This window comes from Montipora capricornis, chromosome 10 (assembly GCF_036669925.1).
Source record: "Montipora capricornis isolate CH-2021 chromosome 10, ASM3666992v2, whole genome shotgun sequence".
NCBI lineage: Eukaryota > Metazoa > Cnidaria > Anthozoa > Scleractinia > Acroporidae > Montipora > Montipora capricornis.
The window spans coordinates 33,384,287-33,408,643 of record NC_090892.1 but is presented as its reverse complement, the minus strand read 5'-3'; the positions used below and the strand labels follow the sequence as shown (position 1 = coordinate 33,408,643).

At 39.5% G+C, this 24,357-nt stretch overlaps 1 protein-coding gene across 1 annotated transcript; it reads right to left on the bottom strand.

Annotated features, from left to right (window-relative positions):
- Window positions 1-16,519: 16,519 nt before the first annotated feature.
- Window positions 16,520-23,398, bottom strand: LOC138021334 (kinesin-like protein KIF17). The gene is made up of 4 exons (XM_068868177.1): window positions 23,172-23,398; window positions 20,103-21,378; window positions 18,212-19,005; window positions 16,520-16,706 (listed from the first exon to the last, which is right to left on the bottom strand). Exons 2-4 carry the CDS (start codon window positions 21,247-21,249, stop codon window positions 16,623-16,625), a joined length of 2,025 nt encoding a protein of 674 aa, XP_068724278.1. The 5' UTR covers window positions 21,250-21,378; window positions 23,172-23,398; the 3' UTR covers window positions 16,520-16,622.
- Between the last annotated feature and the right edge of the window lie 959 nt (window positions 23,399-24,357).

Sequence of the window (24,357 nt, the reverse complement as noted above, 5' to 3'; positions counted from 1 at the left end):
ACAGGGATATCTCGCACAAGCGTGAGCGTGTTCTTTTCGTTAACCGGATTATTAAGCTAAAACTTCAACTTACTTCTGGTGATCCCTCAGTTAGTCATGAAATTTCCAAGCTCGAAAGTAAGCTTAAGACTTGTACCTTGGAAGATTTAAACGGTTCTAAAATCCGTTCTAGAGTTCAATGGCTTGAGGAGGGAGAAAGGCCTACGTACTTTTGCTTTAAGCTTGAACGTGAACGCTTCGAGCGTAATATTGTTTCTTCTTTTCTTATTCTGACGATGTAGAGGTGTTCACGCGAGAAGAAATTGAACGTGCGCATGTGCGCTTCTATTCAGATCTTTTCACTGATGAGCCTTTTGACGTGATTTTTAAACAACGATGTTTAGAATCCGTTGAAAAGTCCCTTTCTCCCCCTCAACGCGCGTCGTGCGAGGGATCCTTGTCGCCTGACGAAGTAACCAAATCTGTTAAGAGTCCTAATATCGGGAAGTCACCAGGATCTTTGTTTTTGGGAGACTTTGGGTCCCCTTTTACTCCGTGTTTCCAACCAGTGTTTCTCCGATGGCTTGCTTTGTGGCTCGATGAAGGGTAACGTCACCCGCCTCATTTCTAAGAAGCGTGGTGACATTAAGCACTTGAAAAATTGGCGGCCCATCTCTCTTTTGAATGTGGACTAAAAGATTATTTCTGAAGCGATCACTTCCCGTCTTTCCACAGTTCTTGAATATATTGTCCACCCTGATCAGACTTGCTCCGTTCCTGGAGGTTTCGTTTTGATGAGCCTTTGGGCCTCACCTAGGTTACGAAAATGAAAATCTTGGTGGTAGATTTTGGCACCATTCCTACAGAGCATTTTAATTTAAAGGCCTAAAGTTGAGAAACTGGACAAATCCCTCAATCTCTGAAGTCGAGATCCCTATCCCTTCCCTGGTTTGAGCAAGCTTCATTACCTTGCAACAGTTCTTACTCTTCCAAAATGGGTCATTGCGTGGGTTAATGCCTTGATCTAGCCCTTCTTATGGGGCTAAAAAATGGAGACCGTTAGTCGTAACACTTGCTTTTTGAAATTGAAATTTGGTGGTGTCAATCTTGACAATCTCGTCTTAAAGGCCCAGGCTTCTCCCTGGTGCTTGGTAACCAGTTTGTAGCAAACCTTTTAACAGTTTTTTTTCTTCCGCTGGCCCTGTCTTAGTGCTAAGAGGGCTCGCCATTTGACAAAATCCATTCTTTCTGGCATTTGGACCTTTCGAAAGAGGGCCTCTTTCTGCAATGGCAAAGAAGATCACCTTGCCATGATCCGTTATATGTCCTGTGATCTTAAGAAGAGAGTGTTCTTGGATTGTAAATCTTTTTCTGAATCTCGCGTCCATGATGTATGGGTCTTGGACGGTGTTTGTGCCATGGTGAATGGCACAAACACGTATCAATATTTAGAAGTACATCTGGGTCACGGATTCCATTTGTTCGTGCGCTGTTCGCGGTGTCCACAATCCGGGGATCTCTGCAGGAAACTTGCTCTGCACATGGATCTGCTGTTAGGGCTCCAGGCCCTTGTGGCAAGCTCCCTACTCCAGCTCTTAGTTTGTAGTGACTTTTTTGTGCTTTTTAATTTGTAAATGGCGTGCGTTTTTATTGTGAATAAAGCCTCTTTGCGTGCCTGCTAATTCACCGGTTGAAATGGTTGTGCTCATGCGCGATGTGCAGGCTACACCGCGTTGGTGTTAGCGTGTGTCACTTTGCCTCTTTTGATGATTCAAAGACCGCGATTACTTCCAGAAAAGAAGCGACAATGATTATTTAAAGACTCTGGGTCCATTATTTAAACGAAGTCTAAGTTAACCATTGTTTAGGGCTGAGCCTCGGTTTAGACGATGTTTCGATAAACAACGGCTAAACGATATTTAAAATTCATTATTGAAATGCGACTGAACCGTGTTTTCTCAAGTCAATGGCTAAATCATGTCTCACGAGGAAATGCGTTGTCTGCGGAGTTATTTCGTATGCAAATAACCAGAGAGTGGTTGCGTCTCAGCAACATGGCTTCGAAAACAAATCGCACAACAAATTTTAACGAGCAAGAACGGCACAATTGGCTAGAGGCTTTCCAGAAATGGAAAGCAGAGGCTATGCCAGCAAAACGTAGGCAGAAATGGAAAGGCATGGGCGGAAATTTTAACATTACTACATTTAACTCCCAAAATCCTAACGGTATCAAACGCGACCTCAGTCAGTAAAGGATGCTGGAGACGGTTGCGATTAAATCGACAAAACTAACGATTATCAATAAAATATACAGATGAAACGAAAAAGAAATAACAACACTATTAATATAATGCTAATGCAGCATAAATTGGAACACATGCCTCCCTTTACGAGGGATTCAATACAAGAAAGATTACCAGTTTCATTTGCTGAAGTCATTGTTGTATTGAGTGAGCTACCGTTCTCTTCAGTCTGTTTGAATTTTCTTTTTCTTTAATATTTTCGGAAGTTGTTCTGGAAATCTTGATCCTATATTATACAACCTATGGTTGAAATGATTTTCTTTCTTATAAAACTACTGTCGGGGTCAAACGTTCCCGGTCCGCATAGTAGAGTAAGTAGATAAATTAACTTCCACCGCGGTCCGGATTCCCGTAGTGAAGAAAAGTAATTAAAGTCAGGAGTAATTCATATAAATCTATAGAGAGAGTAGAACCTTGTTTCACTGGAACATGACGCCTTAAGAACGAAAAATATATAAATCAGTTTATTAACGAGTTGGAACTTACAACAGATTTATTTGGTGGAAGTGCGCCTTAAGAACCAGGAAAATGACACATTCATGACTCTAAATCCCTCACGCAGGATAAATGCAAGTACGGGACTGTGGTGGAGATGCGATGGCAATTATTTTTATGCTGAAGTAAGTGCCCTTGTATTCTGTAAGCCCAGTTTAACTGTTTTAGATGAGAAATGTTACTAAAAGGCACGCGGGCGGATACAGTGAGCAAGGAACGCCTTAGTTCTTAGTTGAATACACTCCTAAATGATATTTGAGTGTCAATTTCCTCAATTCCTCTTCCTTCGTCGAAATGGGCGCCTGATCCGCGATTCTTTCGCTTATCTTACTCGGAGAATCAAGCTTTTCATTTGTATTCCTCGGTTCATATAAAGCGTACAAATCCCGGTTAATACAGTACCGTGAACATGTGAACGATCCATTCCAGATAGTTTTTCTATTCCAACTTCAAAACTGCCTGTTTGTTCATGGGAAAAATCAGGAAAAACTAAAGTCATTGTAAATTGAAATTAACAATTAACACAAATCAAGTCAAATGTTGGTTTTTAAGGAGAGGGGAAACCGGAGTACCCGGCCGGAGAAAACCTCTCGGTGCAGAGTAGAGAACCAACAAACTCAACCCGGGCCACATTGGTGGGAGGCGAGTGCTCTTACCACTGCGCCATCCCTCACCCTAGAGACCACTTTATCGAGTACGTTCCTTGACGAACTAAGATTTTTGTTGTTTTCAGATGCACTATTCATCCAAAGGAGTAAATGTTGTATCCTCCTGAAGACCCTCGTAGCAGTTTTTTGAACTAACAAATATCCTAAGAATGTCAAAAATAACAGCCGATTTATTCTTGTTAGAATTTAAAGTCAGAAAGAAAACTGAAAGCTGGGGTTGTAAAAAGCTAAGATGATAAATTCATGTGAAAGTTCGTTAGTTCTAATAGAATTTCTATGTCATATATTACAGATAAGAATCAACAGCAACACTAGCTATTAACAGCAATGTATGACTATGACACTGAGACGATGTATCTTGCCAAGCTGCAATACTGCTTAGGAATAACCGAAAGAGCTATTAGCCAAGAAGCAATACTTTGCTTCAGTCTTTGCTAATATCCTACTGCCAGCGCTTTGCTGTACCTGGCTTACTCCTCAATCTTGTGAACATAATTTTAGAGGAATCAAGTGTCATTAACAAAAATGGACAAGATAAGATGAACATGTACGCAGGTGTGATGCTCTCCCAGCTGTTGATCTTCACTGAATGCCATGAAAAGTCACAGGGAACCCGGACAGGGACCCACAGTCCGATGCTACATGCAGCAACCAGACACGACAAATAGAGATCATCAAATACAAATTTATCTCGTAATTCTTGTCCACGCAGAGACCAGGAAGAAAACTCTAGTGGATAAGCGGCGCTACAGATAAGGTCAATCCATTTCGTACGGCCGAGTGATGCAAATTCAGCAGATCTAGGAAACAGTGACAACATTCGATTTGAAGAGGATGGCGTAGTGTGTCCTTCAAAGTTAAAAAAGCCATTGTTTACTACTGGTAGTGCGGACAACACTTAAAACAACCCTTGCTCACGTACAGCTTAAGACTCACATATCACGGAACAGCAATTTCTCTCACCCCGCACCATAAAGTAATGTCTTTGGTGGCATTGACAGAAAACGCATCTAGTTAACAAATAAAGAAGCATCGCCTGTGATCTATTCTGTTGTTAATCACGCAGGAGGCTGATATATAGAGCGTAAAATAAGTGTAGGGGAAACACAAATAATAGAGTGACTGAAATCTAATGTTTCTTCACCGATATTTAGACCGTCGGGATCACCAATAACAACAACAATGACACACAATGACAACAGAGAGAGGAAAAAAAGGACAACATTACATATGTAAGGTATAAAGCAGGAAGAAAATAACTAAAGAGATAATCTGGCTAGGAGGCAAACTAATAAACTATTCAAAATTATTTTTCTCAGTTGTTACATGGAGGCACAAGTATGAAGAAAAAGCAAGCACACGCACACACATAAGTCATCACTGAAAAAAAAAAGTTGAAAACAAAACAACAACAACAACAAAAAAGAAGAAAATTAATAAGACTCGAGAATATCATTTTTTGTAAGGACTGTTAAAGTTGCAAAGGCTAAGACTCTTGAGAAATCTACCATAGTTTGTTCTCACGGAAGGAATACAAAATGTAGATCTAGAGGCCAGCCAAGTTTCATACTTGTGCCTTGAAGATGTAGGGGAAAAGAATTACTGAAGGAAAATGGGAGCATATTTAAATGAAATTTAAACATAAAAATATAATTTAAATGATATATAGCATCAAGGAATTTCAAAATGTTCAAATCTCTAAACAAAGGAAAAGTATGATCACTATACTGGGAAAAGGTAATGATTCTTATTGCCTTTTTCTGCAATACAATTAACGGATTTAGAGTAGTTACGTAAGTATTGCCCCAGATGGTGGCACTATATGTAAGAAAAGGGTAAATAAGAGAAAAATACATCGGTTTTAAAATAGTAAGAGAAACATATATAATGACGCAACTTAGCTAGGATCCCAGTACCCCTAGAGATTTTCTTGCTTAACTGATGAATGTGTTCCTTGAAATTAAGATGAGCATCTGTTACTATTCCAAGATATTTGATATGGTCCTTTTGTTTAATAGGTATTTGGTTTACTTTTAACAAAATGGTTTAGCCGTTTTTTTTTGAAAAGGATGGAACAGGACAGTTTGTTAGCACAAAGCCAATCATGGACATATTTCCGCAATTCTTGATTCACTCTTGTTTCTGAGGGATCCAAGGATGAATCTGTTAAGAATAAATTTGAATCGTCTGCAAAGAGGTGAAACTCAAACAAAATGGAGCAGTTACTGAAATCATTGATATATATAAAAGAAATAAAAGGGCACCAAGAACTGAACCCTGAGGGCACGAAAAAGAGAACCAATTTCTACTTTCGGCAACGGCTTCTGCAACTTGTCTCGCAACGATTTTGGCCGTTGCAGGGTATGTTACACTGTGAAATGTTTCGTGCAACTTGTCTCGCCAAAGTGTCGCCAAAACATGGCGAAACAAGTTGCACGAAACATTTCACAGTGTAACAATGTATTTTCGCTGGATCTTGCTCAGTCAGCTGTCAACGCTCAGGCCCGTAACCAGTATTTTATGTGGGGGGGGGGGGGGGGTGCTAACGAGGCTAAAGTGTACAAAACTACCGAAATGTATTTTTTATTGTCAGATCCGTTTATTTGTCAATACATGAAATATTGTAACGGCAAAGTACACGGTCGGAACTGAATATTTTACCACAATTGTTGCTAATCTCGCCATCTGATTGGCTAATTTGCCGTTGTCGATTAGAGTCCATACCACACTGCTCGCGTCGATGTGTCGAGCAATGCCTTTCTTCAGCTCGCGCTCTGAAAAAAAACATCCTTTAACGTTCATATTGTGGTAAAAAACAAATCGAAATGTGGTTTAGCGTGGTCTGTACTCTTATCGATCGACAATGAATACGCCTCATTACTCTTTCCCCAAACATTTTTTCTTATTGTTTATCCGGCTTTTTGAGATTCATCAGTTCAGCGTTTTTTTGGGAAAGGATTTGAAAAAGTATTTTTGACAAGCGATTTCCTATGCAAAAATGATACACAACAGCTACTGTACGTGACAGTTCAGCCCAAATGTTTTCTTCGCTCCATTTTTACCGTACGATGGAAAACATGAATAGGTCGAAAGTAGTTAGGTTTCCTGCAAATTTCACACCAGAAATTACACTAAAAGTTTTTTGACAGCAATAATAGAACTTAACCGCTATTTTTTTTTTTTTTTTTTTTATTTGCACGCAACTCTGAGTTTTTTTGTATGCGTTGTCATGGAAAATAATATCCTTTTTCGGATTTTGCGTTCACCCGTGGCTCAGTTGGTTGCGCGTCGGGCTGTCACGCGGAAGGTCGCGGGTTGGAACCCCGGCCGGATCAACACTCAGGATCTTAAAATAACTGAGGAGAAAGTGCTGTCTTTGTAATTTCATCTGCAAATGGTTAGCCTTTCAAGTCTTCTCGGATAAGGACTATAAACCGCAGGTCCCGTCTCACAAATATCTTCTATGTTCATAAGTTCCCTGTGGGACGTTAAAGAACCCAAGTACTATTCGCGAAGAGTAGGGGATAAAGTTCCCGGTGTTGTGGCTGCCCTGTTCTCTCCAGCAGAAGTGGCCGGCTTGGCAGTGATGTCTCTAAAAAGGCTTGTGGTGTATGAGGCCACCTAAGCAGAAACAAAGTCAAAAAGGGACTTTGCCGAGTGCTGGAACATGCAGATGCATGTAGATGTAGAAGAATCCAGTGATCCGAGATCAGAAATCCGTTTTTGGATTTTCCCAAAAAAAAACGCACCTATAGATAAGGTCGGACATTTGTGCGCTCGCTACTAGAATGCAGCTGGTTTTAGTTTCCCAGTGAATACATTACTGCTTTTGCCATTATTTGATTTTGTTTAAACATCACTGTTAAGTTTTAAACTTCAGTTTAACCGACAGCACTCATTAACTTGGATATTGAGTATCAAAATGCGGACCTTGGGGCCTGGTTACGGGCCTGACACTACTAAAGAATTTGGTCACGTTTTCAGTGGGAAAGTAACCGTGTGGTCTTGAATTTCAAGTCGCGTAGTGAATTTGGAACGTTTTGAATTGGAACCCTTCGAGATTAGTATCTAGCCAAAATCGTGATTCTTGTCGGCGACTTCTGTTATTCATTTTTTCAGCTATTAATAATTTAACAGGACAGATTTAAAAAATGAATTGATTAAAAAGTTAAACGCTAAAAAAAATTAAAAAAATTAAAAAAAGCGAACGACGTTTCGGTGCTACGTTACGCCATTATCAAGTTAAAAAAAGAAAAAGTACAAGGTATAACACGAATATATAAAATGTGAAACAATACATAAAATATTTGCGGTTCCTATGGGTATAATTCCCAAGGTAAGAAACACAGTAAGGAAAGAAGAAAAAATGTACAGAAGTGTCGTAAGCAGTTTGGCACGAATGAAATAGGCTTGCGTGTTAAGAGAAGGCTTGATGTCCTTTATGTACAACATCTCGCAGACTAAGCAATCAAACTTGCTGTTACATTTGCTCAGAACTTTAAAAAGGTGGTCAGTCTTTTTTCTGTTGTTTCCATGCTGTGTTTCAAGGTGTTTCCCGATGGCTGAGTAACGGTGTTCACTTCTGCGTTGATGTAAGTGTCGGGCATGCGCAGTGAACCCGACAAAAATTTGAATCACACAAATCACCATGGAATAAGTATACTGAACAACGCATTGAGTGGTGACGATCGGGGGCTTGTTTTTCTTGAGAGTTTGTGACAGTTTCAATTTGTGCTTGTAATGTTTCTAAAACGAGATATGGCTAGACTCCTCACTGATCACACTACTCAAACATTTTATAGATGTTCATTGACCCGCACTAACCTCACTCTGCGTGTTGAAAACAAAACTATTTAACGAGTCGTCAGTCATGCGGAAAGTTATAATCAGTGTCACAAAAAGAGTTTGGAAACAAAATCAGTAGTGAGTCCTTTTGAAAGTTAAAAAAACTAATAAAATAGTTTTGACTAACTGTACTGTTTTTTAACCTCAAAAAGGCACCACCACCCCCTTCGGTCCAATTCATATCAGTATTTCTATTGACATTAATTAATAGACCACCAAAAGATCAAGAAAGAACAATAAAAAATTTCCTATTCTTAACTCAAACATCAATGAGTAAAAAACGCTTGTGGATCACTTTTGATATATTTTTTGTCGTGATGCTCAGTTCTAATCATTTCTTCACTGATTTTACCCTCAGGTCGAATTAATACCAATATTCAGCATACCATCATTGACTTGTGGTAACCTCCGCCAGCTGAAAGAAAATTTCATCTGGTCGCCAACCATCAATTAAAAGGGTGTTTACGAAACGACGACGGCTACAGCAACGACAACGCCAAAAAGCAGTAATATTATTGGTTAAAAGAACCAAAATGATCGTGCTGCACGTGCGGCACACATTTTTTAACAATTATCTCCCGTACTCGTCAAAACTACTACGTGAAATGATCAAATTTTAGGTTTTGACTGCAACGCGGACAAACTACAATTGAATCTTTCAGTCTCACTCTTTACTTCAAATCCGTCCGTATTAATCCTCTTATAGGACGCTTCGCCCATATTGTATAATAAAAACAAAGTGGAATAATCGCGAAATACTTAAAATAGTTCAAACATATTTTGAAGTGACGTTTTCGTCGCCGTAGCCGTCGTGGTTTCTTAAACTCCGTAAAGAAAACTCATTGAGACAAAAAGAGTTTTCAAAAAAACGTCAATAGTGAGTCATTTTGGAAGTTGAAATAACTAATGAAATAGTCTTAACTATATTACCAGTTGCTCCTTTTCATCCTATCTATCATTTCATTATTAGCCTTAACTAGTTGTTCTTTTTCCAGCAAAATGCAATCACCCTTTACTCCGACTCTTACGTGTGTTAAATTATTACAAAGAGCTAGAAAAACAAAATTATCTCATCGCCGTCCTATTCTTACTGGTTCTCTTTTTCAAAAACCAAATTGAGTTAAACATCGACTGAATGCTGTTGATGCTTGTAGACTACTCAGCCTGATGATTGTCGTGAAGTTTATTTCTAACGATCAGGCTCTTCACAGTCTTTACCCTCAGGCTGAATACCAAATTATGGTGTTCGGACTCTGAAATTATCTCTGCGTGAAGAATTCTACAAAGTAACTAAATACTTAGAATAACGTAACGTGATGTGATTGCGAAGATTTTCAGTGAAATCCTTTCATCATGACAGACAGTGCACCGTTGTCCAAGTTGTTTATGACATGCTCTACTGCATCTTGCATAGAACTGGGGTGACAACGTATGTTGCTAATGATTGATGAATTGAACAATGGAACTCGAAGGGCTAAGGTTCCGTGGAAAACTTTGTTCGTTATATCCATTTTTCGTTGTAGTGAGCTTTTATTCAATACATTTTACTATTAGTCTTATAGCGGAGCTCCGGCGGCCGAAGGGCCGCCAAGCGGAGCACTATACTCGTACGAAATGGTACGAAGTTGCTTTTCTCATGGTAATCATGGCTAGCGGTATTGCTTGTGGGCACGAAGTCGCTCAATAATTGACAATATTTTAATAGCTCAGCAGAACACTATGGGTAAGATTTTTTGAGAAATCTAAGGATCCATGCGAGAAATTTTGGTTATAACGTCAGCGTACGCCCGTGCGTACATACTGTCGGGGTGGAGGTGGGAAGGCAAGACAGCCGTTGTAGACGGGAGTGTTCGGGCAATTTTTCTTGGCGGGAAATCATGTGGCAGCGTTGCATTTGGCAACCCGCGTTTTTCTGGCGGAAAATCATGTTAGTGAAGTAAAGAGCAGGAAAGAGCACGAGAGAAGAGGCGATGAAATTTGGCAGGCCGAGGAATTTTTTGAATCCAATTATTTCCAAAATGGACAAGCATGTTGTCATAATAATTATATGGCATCCAAAAACAGATGAGCATGGCAAATACAGCGGCACCATGTGTGAACCTTCAAATTGGAGAAAACAGCGGTGATAATAGCTGCAACCTGATTGGCCAATACTCGGTTCTTTTATTTATCTTGACATTTGATTGATTGATAGAAACTATCCAGATTTTTCTCAAATTGGACGGTTTGCTCAAAGCTGAAGTAAAAGTTCCAGAGAAAACTATCCAATTTATTTGAATTTTGGACAGTTGGTAAAAATGAATAAAAAATAGATCTGTTGGCAATATTGGATTTTGATGCAGCTATATACTTAAAGCGAAGAAAGCCTCAAGAGAAGACGAGGAAGAAGAAGCAAAGAAAATTTCAATGAAGAACACCGTAAAGCTGAGAGAAATAGTGCGAGAGACAAAACACTTATTTACAACGGTTAGCTTTCAGGTAATGTTCTCCTCCTTCTAACTGGTAAGATATTTCAATTTTTCAAAAGTAGAAATTCAAATTTCTGTGTATCGTCAGGGGTGTCTTCAATGAAAAGGTTGTAGCGCTTTCCGTTTACGGCGCAGATATCCCCACTCTTGGATTAAATGTGGCCACTTATTATTGAAGTAAATGCTTTGTTTTTCTTGTCAGAGCATTATCGAAAGCGCAAACTAAAAAAATTGAGCAACCACGAACAAAAGGGTCTCATGGAAAAAAATATTTCGAATTGTAAAATTCCCAAGACTGGTTTGTTGGAAATAGGTTTATCTAGTTACTGTCAACATTTGATTGCAATCAAGCAAAGCGTCTTTGCGTTGTAATCTTTACATTGTTATCTTCAAGAAAAAAAAAAAGTAATGTCCCAACACCTTTCCCCATGATTGGCCAATCAGAAGATGCCACCTTTTTCCGGTTACAGCTGTCGATCTCTCACAAGTTCTAGCTTTCCTCCGGCTTCATTGTCACTACTATTCTTCGAATTTTGTTCGCATGTTTTCGGAGTGGATCGGCCTTCATGCTTAACAGAAAAAGGATGCGCATATCGATCTCATCAAAAACAAAAGCGGCAGAGAAAAAATGCAAACGACGACGATTTGATCCTGAAAACGTTCTTAATGTGTTTTTACAGTTCCGTGGTATAGAATTTCAATAAATCGATGCGGACGTGACCAGGAATGTTTCCTGGGGTGTGTCCCCAAGTATTTGGGTTTATTTTCCTGTTAAAATACAGTTATACATTTATTCTACCTTTATTTATACTGCTCACACATGAAATGAGCAAAATAAAGAAAGTCGTTCTTAACGGACTCTCATATTGGATGTGTTCTTAACACGTTCTTAAAATATTGGTTCATCTCAGCATTTCGTATAAGAAAGGTTATTCTTTTAAAAAAAAGTGATAACAAAGCTAGAGGCCAAAGTCAACAATAAATGGCCGAAACAGTTTTGTGTCTGTTTTCATGCAAGCAACTAAATCGAATGTTTTTTGCTTGTAAAGCCAATAACATTTTTGCTGGAAATGGTTTTGTAGTTTCTTTTAAAATCAGATACAAATTTGCATGATCGGTTAATATTGCTACACCACGAAAGTGTTCGTTTGCTGACAGGGGTTTTTCTAAAATTCAGACCTCCAAACACAGCCGGACCCTTCACAACTCAATCGTCTAAAGAATATTCATGTAGACACAGGGGCATGGTTTCTGTGGCCAGACATGACCAAGACCAAGAACAGCAAAGTTTCGGCCATATAAATTTTGTTCTACACTTTACAGATTTCGGACTCCTTCCTTTAATGCAGACGTCTTTTCCCAAATGACGGTAGACTGAAGAATCTCGTTTGACCAGGAGAAATGGAAGGCGCAAAGCACAATCATGAAATCAGAGTGCGCATTCGGTACGTTTGTTGTCATTTCCCCTCATAACAACTAACATCGCAAAAATTCGTAAACCACAAACCCGTCTAAAACGGACACACTTTGCCCTCCGATTGCACAGAAAACACCACGACAACTGTACGTAGAGGTAAGTGAAGTTTATTTCTACATTTACAGCTGACTTAAGCATTTACAATGCATCAGTCAATTGAAACCCCCACCCCCCAGGTCCCGGGGAAGGGTGGGGGATTATAGGGGCATTGAACCGCTTTTGAACAACAATCTGTCCCCTGGGGGTGGTATATTTGAATGATTTTACTTTGGGCCCGTCCCCACGTAGGGCAAGTGTAGCACTGGCATTCGAGTATCTAAAGATGGCTGAAAGCCTGAGAAAGGTAACGCCTGGCTTTCACTCGCGACGCAAGTACAAGCGCAAGCACAAGCATAAGGATCAAAATTTTTCCTTTTGCTCGCGTTCGCTTGCGTCGTGTGAAAACGAAACGCAGCATAAGCTCAAGGAAATTTGCTACGTCTGGCCAATTAAAGCACTCGTTCCAGATTCTCCGCGTCTGCGCATTTCAAAAAAATGGCGGATGCCGTGGTTGTTATTTAATGCTTTAATATTTCGACGTTTGCTTTCACCAGCATAAACTACTTATTCTTGTGCTTGCATCGCTAGAGAAAACCAGGCTTAAGAGCCCCCCGTGGGGGAGTGGGGGAGTACTCTCTTATATACGCTATATAGGTACTCTGTATGTGCCGCCCGATAGGGTAGGGTTTTCAAGGTGCTCAGGGTATCCTTTTTGGGATTTTTGGCATTGTGATCCTTAGATATTCCTTAGATATGGTCACTAAATTGCAGTATCCACCCCAACGTGCAAAACATAAAAAGATATGGTCTATTAAAACTGCCCCACGCCTGAATACACGTTTTCAAGTTTAACAAAGCGATTTTAGAGGGACCTTTATAGCTTGTATGGGCCTTAAAAAGGGTATTGAATCTCGATTTTCTACCCTCAAAAGGGTCAGGGTTTGAGAACCTTGATTGATTGACACACCTATCATAAATTGTCGGAAATCGGAATACCACTCCCCTCGGAGGTAAGAGTTGCTTTAATCCACGCATATCATTCTTTGACTTCACCATCCACTGCAAAATGATATTCAATCTGAATTCTTGGGTTCCTTTAAAGTTGACATGAACCTGGCAAATTTAGTATGTTTGATATGCAGCGTAATGTTAATTTCACTTTGAACGTTGCCGAGACAGTTTTGTGATCAGATGGTCTTGAGCAATAATGAAATATGGGTGCTTTTCCCATATTTAATGGTTGAACAAAAATTGTGTCTTTAATTGGCATTGTACCAGTAACTAAAATGCACTCTTTACAAATCCAAAGCAGAACATTTGAAATTTTCTTCCATAGTAAATGTTGGATTGTTTTAAATTTCTTACCCCAAGTATTGGGGGAATTTGATCTCAATTTCTGCCTCAGGGGGTGGGGGTCTCGATGCCTTTTGACCAGGGTCTATGTCAATTCCCCACCCTTCCCCGGTACCTGGGGGGTGGGGGTTTCAATTGACTGGTGCATAAGATCAAAGTATATTTTCCCATGCAAAGTGTATAAATCGTACACCGCGATTTGGGCTGCCTGTGCGGGGAAGAATATTAATCGTTGTTTTCAGAGTAAAACAACATACTTTTTAGCCAAGAAACGTCCGTCTTTGGTTTTTGAATTTTGTTGTAATATCTAACCGAATATTTACATTTCATCTGTCGGGTCAGGAAGCCTTCTCTGTCGGGTTCCTGAGAAACGTATCTATTTTGACTTCAGGGAGAACTATTTACACAATCGCGAGGTTGAGCGGCCATTTAATCGAAAATCTCAACATCTATGAGATACAAAAACAGACTTGCGAATTATCGCAAATCACAGTGCTGACAAGCCCAAAAGCAGAAGAAATGGTTAAATAATTATGAAGTTTTGTTACTATCTGAATGCTTTTGGGTTAGTAAAGGGATATATTTTCACGCAAATGATGTAATTTCATGACACTCAAAATTCGTAAAAAGCGTGAGTTTCTTGTAAACAATCTTCGCACTAGTACGAACCAGGAAGTTAAAGAAATATTGTTGGCTTCCCAAATAAACTTCACCTTACACTATAATGACAAAACATATATTTTTCTGAGGTTAAAACCTTGGCTACCTTTCAATCATTTGTCAGGGAAATAAAATTGCTTTCTCCTCGCGTATCACATTTCAACGCACGTATGCAAATTTGTTAACTCATTTTCACCGCATTCCTGCGAAATTTTTCTTCTTTCAAATATTAACAAAATTTTATTTCTCGTCAAGCGTTTCATTTTTTATATTCAAATAACCACTAAAAATAATGATCTTTTAACGATCTATCCGTAGGTATTTTTTCATAATTTAATATTCTCTGTCAAAATATGCACAACAACAAAACCCAAAAAAGTAGCAACCCAAGCAACAAATTTAGTCGCATTTACCTCTTTGTCGAATTCTCATGCTTAACAAAGGAATTTGTAGTTATTGTGAAAGATATTTCTCTGTTCCTTAGCAATCATCCTTTCAAATTTCAGAGAAATCGGCCGGTCCACGAATATTTTACGAGTTTTTTTCAATGGGATGTCAAAAGGCCAAGTGGATTTAATGCATAATCGGGCAAGTTTGGGCGATCAAGTTGCGCGTGTGACGCGTTATAAATATTTGTTCACAAAATGTTTCCGAATCGTCAAGTATTACCACAGAAGACAAGAACATCATTCTAAAAGCTTATTCTACGCAAAAAGTAGGTTCTGGAGGTAATTTTGCGAGTGGATGAATTCATAAAGGCCACCTTTTCCAGCGAAATATTTTTTGAAACAAACTACATATTTGCTATTAGAGGCAAACCCTTCCTATTTCATTACGTGCGTGAAGACAAGAAACTCAATCGTGACAAATATGCGCAATATTGCAACAAACTAAATTTCAGGACCAAACCGTTTCCATGAAGAACCTTTTCCTTGAATAACGAAGCACAAAATAGACCACAAGCTTTCTTTCAAATAATTCTTGGCTGTCAACTTCCCAATTATTTTCTTACCTGAAGACTGTGCAGAGTTGATCACAGATCCACTTAAGGTGTTCGGTTCGTTCTCTGTTTTTGTTGAACCCATAAGTTACCAGAAAATGTTCAATTCGGTTTCAGTGTTCTACATAACAGCACGCTTGGTAAAATATTAGAAATACAGCTCACTTTTATTCGGCTCGACGGGCGATAGATTGTTGTCAAAATTCATTACTCGTCGCTTTTAAGATTTCAGGTATTTGTTTTTTACTGCCTGCCCCTGCCAATTGACTTTCCATTATTGAGCTCCATAAGGGTATATTTTGTTGAAAAACGCCATTCGCGTTACATGACTTTCGACGCCATTGCCGGTTAAGTTAATCATTCTACTGTGTCCACCAGAGAAATCTACGCATTTCCCACTACCCTCTCGATCCTAAGAAAATACGCGCAGAAGGCTCTATGCACAAAGACACCACTTAGCAGGGGAGTGACAGGCAAGACTTTTACCGACACGGAAAAAATAAAAACGAAAAAAAATACTAAAAATAATACCAACAAATGAAACGCAGATTCCGACTGGGTTTCCCATACTGGCAACCCAGTAATAAGTGAAATGTAGAGCAAAACCCGCATGTTTTGGTGGGTTGTTCCATGGACTGGAAGCCGCGTTTTTGGCGGGAAGCTGCGTGGCCAGCGTATTGCATTTGACACTGCGTTTTAGTACAAAAATCAAATTTTTGAAGGCAGCCAAAAACAAGCTAAGTATTTGTTATTATGTCGTACAACGAGGAAAGAACGGAGAGAAAGAGAGCGAAAAAAAAAAAGCAAGCAGGGGACGAGCCCAACCAAAGGGCTAGAAATTATAGTTACGAGCAGTGGAAGAAAGAGCAAGCACGAGCACGAGAAAACAGACTGAATAATGGTGACGAAAAATGAGTAGTTATACAAATATCCGAAAACAAAAACGTAATAATTGAGGAGCGCCACTTTTTGACTTGCCTAAATATATATATTACTCACCCACACAGAAGGACCTTTCTCTGGTCTTTTTTTCGGAAGTACAACCAAAATCGGTTGGTAAATTGTGATAAATCATATTCCCAAACACTGGCCTCTCCACACTTTATGTAATATCTGCACGCGTGTAGGGTTTGCCCGAATAAAAGTCGACTTCTCGCCGTTATTAGGTCGGGGTTATACAGAGTTACTGGGGAGTTTCAGTTTCTAATATCTAAGTGGATGGCCGGCTCGGAATGAATATCAGATGTTAAGGTAACATTTTTAATTTTACCTTGACAAGAAAACGATTTTATCAGTCAAAAGATGTCTTTGTATTTTTTTCAGTAAAGTTTTTCCTTATCTCTTAAAAAAACCATCAAGCCGTTCGCCGAAAAATGACCGCTCAGGGCAAAGGCAGCATAATCCAAAATCAGCTGGTCCCTGAAACGGAAACATAAAAGTATGAGGGATGTTTCCGCTTAACTCCTTTCAGCGGTTTTCAGTCAATGATTGAACCGTGGTGCTTTATTCTGACACTTCTCGATATTTATTTCAACAACCAGTCCTCAGTAGTTCAAAAGGTGTAAGGCGCTATCCTCTGCCGGAAACATCATCACTATGCAGAAAATAAGCCATATCAAAATCATCTGAATTATCTACCGGATAATGATTTATACAGCGCGGGATAGCGTTCCCACCTTCCGAACAACGGAGGGCTGAATGAAGAGAACAACCAATTCGCTGTCGGTTTTCTAGACATATTAAGGGTATATCTACCTTTTAAGGTCGATTGCGTTTTCACCGGGAAGACTATTTTTACAAGGCAAGTGAATAAGCATGAAAGTAATGCGCCGATATGGTAACTAAAAGTATATTTCACAGGCTATCCTATCCAAACTCGAAGGTACAAAGGATTTTGAAAATTCATGCCTCGTTCCGATTTCATTAAGTAAAACCTCGATTGTGATTTGGTCATTTCTCGGTAGGGTTCACAGACGAGAAGTGATACATATATCATTGATCATGGCCCTACTGTAAGAAAATCGAGGGTCCACTGAGTTGGGTGTAGTTAAGTAAACTACTAGTTTTAATGAAATGACCTCTACCTCTTTGCCCCTCCTTTGAAGATACGTAAAATTTAGAACTTAAGGCTGGTTTACACGTACGATGCAAGCATAAACACGAGCAACATACGCAGACGCAGTAGCGTTTTGATAATTGGTACCTTTCATTACAACAAAAGACACTAATTTACAACAAGTTAATGCCCCTGCGTATGCTGCTTATGCTTATGCTTGCGTCCTACGTATAAACCAGCCTCAAATGATCCGAGTTTCAGGCCTAATCTTCTCTTTCCTTACCCTGTTAAATTTAAAGTTAATTTTTTGAGGCGGAATTACTGGTTCAGCGTAACTTCAGAAAAAAACTCAACAAACCGGTGTTTACAGCAAAAGTGAATTCCATGCAGTTATCGTTAATATTTCGTTTACTCGATTTCCTTTACCGCGTAAAGGCCCAGTAATACGGGCAACATTTTTCGTGCAACTTGTCGTGCAACAATGTTGTGTTGCAAGTTGTGATGGTTTGTTGCGCGTATTACCACCTTCTTGCGCAACATGAAAATTTGTTGCGCAACAGGGTGGTAATACGTGCAACTGAACCATCTCAACTTGTAACGCAACATTGTTGCGCGACAAGTTGCACGAAAAATGTCGCCCGTATTACTGGGCCTTCACTAAGTTACGACATAAACCAATTAAAGTTCATCCAAAAACGTCTGCCTGCCCAGTTCTGCCAAATTTGACTAGAATTGTGTCACTTTTCATGTAAGAAAAGTGAAAAATAACAGGATACATTGATCATAAACCCAAGATTGCTGTATTTTCATTCAGTCAGTCATCCAGAAGAAGAGTACTCAACTTTATAAAACTTTACCTTTCTCTTACCTCTTCATCCAATAAAAACCCGCTCTTTCCTTTGCACTCTTGTTTGCCAGCGTAATTCTTTTCCGCGGTATACGGTGACACGCTTCTAGAGCGTCCTTCGGCATCTCCACGACAAAGCATATTTTCGCGAATATGCCATCCCTCTATATCTCCTTCATACTCATTTGGTAACTGGACGTCAATTTTTAATTCGAATAAATCATCAGTTGATGTACCAACCGAAACCATACAAGGTATATCTGGCTCAAGGGTCAATTCAGGAAGAGGTGTCATGTCTACCCCTGTTGGAATCTCCGTTACCACTTCTTCTCGACCGAAAGCTGATTCCTTAGAAGGTTCAGGTGTCAGCATCCTTGGTAACGTTACAACCGATGACATTTCTACAGGTGATGCATGTCTATCTTCTTGTTCCCGTCGACATGATGCAGTGTCATTTATTTCTCTCAGCTCATTCCCAGTGTGCAATATGTTTGCTCCCTCTGCAGTCCGTCGGCTTCTTAACATCATTAACGCGGTCTTGTGTTCTTCGAGGATGCTTTTCCTTGCCTCGTAATCAAGTTTTCTCTGCTGGATTTGAAGCTGTGTTTTTAGTTCATCAAGTTCCCTTTTAAGTGTGGTTGACTCTTGGCAAGCCCTTATGTGCAGTTTTTGGGTCTCAACAAGTCTTGTTTGATATTCCGCAATTACACCCGTCCTTTCTGATTGATTCGTTTGCATTTTTTCCGTCTTCTCACACCTTCGTGTTCGTGCCTGATGAAAGCTCAAAATTGTATCGACAGATTCATTTTTTATCTCTGAAATTAAAAAAGCATGATGCAAAAAAGATGCCTCCTAACGGCGAAACACTTATTATTTCCTGTCTGGCGACGCAACTGCTAAATACGTTAAGTAATACTACCGATTAAATACCATACAATACAGGACTCCGTTGAGTTGCAATAGAAGCTTCGGAAACCGTGCCAGCACAACACATGTTTTTCTTTAAGGAAAAAATATCATCGAAGGCAATGAAACAACTTAGGCAGTTGTTGTAAAGTAGCCCGGGGCGTGTTGTGTTTTCTGTTTGCCACAGGGCAGGTGCCGATGCCATAGCAATTTACAAGTAAATGAAATTTGTTCCCTTTTCTAACAAGCACAATTAATATAGAATAGAATAGAAACAACTGATTGCCTCATTTATGTAGGATTGCAAACCCAATCCCATTTGGATGGCTATTAACAGTGGTTTTCTGCGAAACAGTTGGGAAAATAAATTTAAAAAATTAAAAAAAAGGGTTAACCACTCGTCCAGTGAACCAATAACGTGAGTCAACACAGATTCGGAGAAACCTTGTACTTTTCTACCTCCATGGACACAATCACCCCTTTTTTTCATTTCCGAGCTCAAGCACATTGTGAGTCGGTATCGAAATAGGAATCGGTTGACCATCCTCATTTGAAGCTCATTCCCACTATAGCTGACAACTAATTTCCCTTCCAGGGGGATCCGGTCATACATTATCGACCGACCAGGGAGTAGCGAGGTGATTCTAATTGCAGAAAAAGTGCGTCTCTTAGGAGCTATCTAGTACAAGACCACCCAGCAGCGGCGTTCCAATATGTCCTATCCCTATCCGATTATGATTAATAACTTTCTCCGGGGGGAGGGAGGGGGGACATGCATTATACATTGACACGGAAGAAGTGATGAGGTGCCTCTTATCGCAAAAATGTCAGGTTGTCTTCTTGGAGCGAACAAGTACAAGGCCAACTTGTAGCGTGTTGACAGCGTGGTTGGTTCAGTGTCGGATTGGTTTTATTGTATTAGCCGAGCAGTATGGACATCCAGGTTAAATTACTGGCGAGGCGCCCTTGGAAGTGCATTGTTGGGCATTATACAAGCATTTCCTACCTTGAATCTCACTGAGAAGTTGCCTGGGAACTGGAATTTCTTGGGCAATAATTCTCTTAAGCTGTTGAATTTCATCATGATATCTTTTAATAATTGTGTCCTTTAGATCTTCATTGATCTTTGGCTTGTTCGTTATATCCTTTGCACGCTTTGCGTATCTCAGTGTACTTAGCGTTTCCTCGTAATTATTCTCCCCTGGACTGACACAAGCCACCATTAGCGTCTTGGAATTTCCGCCAAGCGAGTCTTGCAAAAGCCTTGTAAGTTTGGAGTCGCGATAAGGCACGTGTTTTGACTTCCTATCCACCAAAGCAGAGATAACATTTCCAAGAACCGATAAAGACAAGTTTATTTTCGTTGATTCTTTGAAGCGTTCACCACTACTTCCTGACTTACTTTGACGCTCACTACCAGCAAGGTCCACGAGGTTGAGTTTGCCTGTCCGATAGACTTCTTTTTCTGCTTGAGAAGCGCGAAAACATGCCTCGAGGTCTATTGTGAAAATGGAATGCGACCTTGATGAATCCACATTCAGTAAGGTCGCACCTACTGATCGATTTCTTCCTCCCGATTCTAAAATGTGCTGCATATCGGAATAATTATCAACAGTTATACTGGATAATCCTTTGACATAAATTCCCTTGTCGGGGTGTTCCTTGATTTCTGGTTTGCACTTGCTCTGCTTCACAAGCAAGTCCCTTATTTCTTCATTGTATATTTCCAGGTATGAGACACGCAAAATATACTTGGCTTGTTTTCCTACACTTTGCCGGCGAGTGCCGTTGAAAATATGCTCACAACAACGAGGAATGATACCTCTGTGTGCTGCAGGGCTTTGAATGCCCTCCATGGTAAATGTTTTTCCACACGATGTTTGCCCGTAAGCAAATACCGTCCCGTTATATCCTTCCATTATGCCATTTACAATTGGGCGTACGATCTCAGAATAGATTTTCTCCGTGCTGCTAGCAATCCCATAAACTCCGTCGAAGGTGAAAGTCTTGAAAGACTTTTCGTCATCTGCCCGTTTTTTAATGCTACACTGATGGAGTGAAGAGTTTGTTTCTATTACAAATCTCGTATTCATTTCCCGCTCTTTCTCATTTAGTGGTCGACACCGAACGATAACTTTAACACTTTCACTCATGCTGAGCCTCACCGTGCGGAAACGTTAAGTCAGCAACAGTCGCTTGTTGGAAAAGGTACACACGGTTCAGTGCTTCCGTTGGCATTAGCTCAAAATTTAACCTTTTCTCTCGTGTTTTTACTTTACAGGCTGCAAAACAAGAAAATTAAAAATATTAAGCGTTGATTAGAAGTATAGAGGTCTGTAACTGGACAAGTAGGGGTAAAATCTGAGTTTGTACAAAGCGAAGGTTCTTCATTTGGCAGCCCTAGGCAACCCATCTCCAACACCTAATGGTCATGCGTTATGTGTATAGACGATTTGATCTTGGTAGAATTTCTGACTTTGCCTAGATACTTACTACTTACTATCTAGTTAATACTTACGAACTAGATTCTCACTAATTTGCTCTTACGGTTTACCAGATAAGCCACCTTTCACCAAGTCACGAAGCTTGTATGTAGCTTTTCCAATTGAGCTATTTAAGGTAATTACATGCATCTTCTTATGATGGCTATCACATAAAGTCTCCTCAAGTTGAGATTCAAATGTTCTGTGTTCTTGCCAATTTCGTTGTCTTTATTTTTTAAAGTGTTATTTAATTTTAGGAGAGAGGAAGAACCTGAGAAAACGAGCGACCACAGTACAAGGCATGCACAAGGTTGACCATTTTAAAGTATATCTAAAACATGATACACGTCAATAGCTTCCCTTTATCCATTTTACTGCTGGGATATACCCATTGAATGTAATAATAGTAGACAAGGTCTAAATCCAGGACATTTTTTTGTCCTTGAAGACGGCCTCGAGGAAGGAAAGGGCTTGTTCAAGGACATATATAAGTAGTCTCCTTGATAATGAGTTCATCTACTACCTGCAATTTGTGAAGCGCTGAGTACATTAGCTGCAACGTGTTGCATTCAGAAATAATAATCTGGGTTTTTTTTTTAATGGAAGGTGTTTCATCGTTTTTGCTTGAAACCTTGTATCTATCTCTCGGCCCTCTTGGAATTAGCTGGGAAACTTCGAGATTGTAAATAAAATTAATTTCTCTCCATTCAAGCAAATCCAAGCGTAAGTAATCCGTGTAACTGGTACCCGAGACCAACTTCAAGATGACAATTTTCTTTCTCGGAATCAATTTCAGTGAAATCGCCTAAGGGATAACTATGGATAATGGATACTTATAAAATATCTAGGGTTCTACAATTTTTACATGAATAATTATGAAAATGAAACTACGCAAAATGGCCTAGAAAATAAAAGCAAAAAAATTTGCCGATGGTTTCATCGGATTTAATTTAAAATTCCTTAAGATTGTTGCAGTCGGAAAAGGAAGAGATTTTATATTTGGCAGATTGACCGACACAATCCAGCCTATCACTATTGAGCTGCAATAAAGTAAATATCACAAAGCTAAGTTGGTTATCTTAATGAATTTTCTTACAGTTGTTTGCACTCATCAGTAAATCGAAGATGGATCAACGAAAGCTACAGCAGAGCCACAGTGACAGAAAACGAAGAAAAAATCTTTGTTAAGAATAGAGAAAACTTCAGAAATTGAGTTAAAGAGCATTGAACTTACTAATGTTGGGAAATGATTAAAAAATTTATAATACGTCAGAATGAGTAGGGCTTGTTCAGCGAGGCTTGTTAGACTCGACACACTACAACACTTTCAAAAATATAACAACATAGTCCTTTTTACAAGGCAAAAGCAAAAATGCAAATTATCACTCATAAATGTCAGTTTTCGAAAAACAATTTAGTTTTGACATTGCTCTCTTCGTGTCCCGGGGAGATCCCACAATGGTGTTATAACACTGATATCGGGCTTGAAATGGGTACCATGAAATACCAGCTAATATTGACAAGTTAGCGCGAGCCCTGATCTTTGCTGAGAGACCGTACTAAGGACAAGGTTGTGAGTAAAAATTCCATACCTTTTGAACACCTTCGCTTTTTTTGTAGTAAGTCTGAAGCTGTAAAATTCCCTAGGATTTACCAAATATTATTAGATTTAGAAACGTTCTGCTCTGCGTGCGAAAACTTAAACAGTGCAAAAAGCATTGTTTGAAAGCCTCATTTGTACTCTCCACCTGTTCATCTCCAAGGTTGCTAAAGCACCCAAACATTGCAGCCACATTTTAAGCTCTCTCACGAAGTCGAACCATGATCTAATGTGAACCACTTGAAGGAATCGTGTATCGACTCCCCTGGAAATCAAATATTCAGTGCGTATATGGCTGAGTAAATTCAGTTTGTTTAAGGTCAACTTCCTTTACATTTAAACCAAGAGATCAAGTGACCATGATCCCTGAACTGTGCCAAATCTCACCACGCTACACTAGACTATCAGTGGAAATTTATATTTAAAAAAATTGCTCTATGAAAGAAGCTGGCCATAAAATTGGCAAACATCTTGTCTTATTTACTGCCAAAAGAAATGATGACAATTTTTTTTCACTGCCTTTTGGGAAGAACTAAGACAGGCATGGAGTATGTAAATCGAAATATTGTTTACAAAACATAAAAAGCATCTCAATACAGCATTGAAAGCAAAGAGAAAGACGTGAAAAATATAAGAGGGGCGATTTGCTTCTGGGAAACCATTTTTTCACGTATTCTAAATTAGTTGATGTGGTTTTCCCCGTTTGTTTTCTGTCAAGTCAATCTGTCCTAGGTAGATCAAATAAAAGCACCTTAGTGACTCACCCAAGCGAGGTAACCAAGCGGCGTATCATCAGAGCCACTGATCTTGATGAAGTAATTGCTTCACGGCTGACAAACAACATTCTTGGGCGATGAAGTATTTTGTGCTACGTACTGGTGAAGAAAACCATGATGCCATCTCATTTCCATAATGAAAAGGAGGATGATATGTGCGATATAGGAGGTTTTCACGTGACGTCATCGCCGCCATGTTGGTGGACAGAAACAAGAGATCTCTCATTAGCTTCTTTTGTCCGTCCAACAGAAGTCGTACATTTCTCTATTGTTATTGGTGTCTCCAGAAGTTGGTTGAAAACGTTCTATTCAGCCAATTTCGCGGATATTTTGCCACTACATCACATCTGCTAGAACAAGAAAAACACACACACAGAATTGCGGCTCTTTGATTTCCACTTG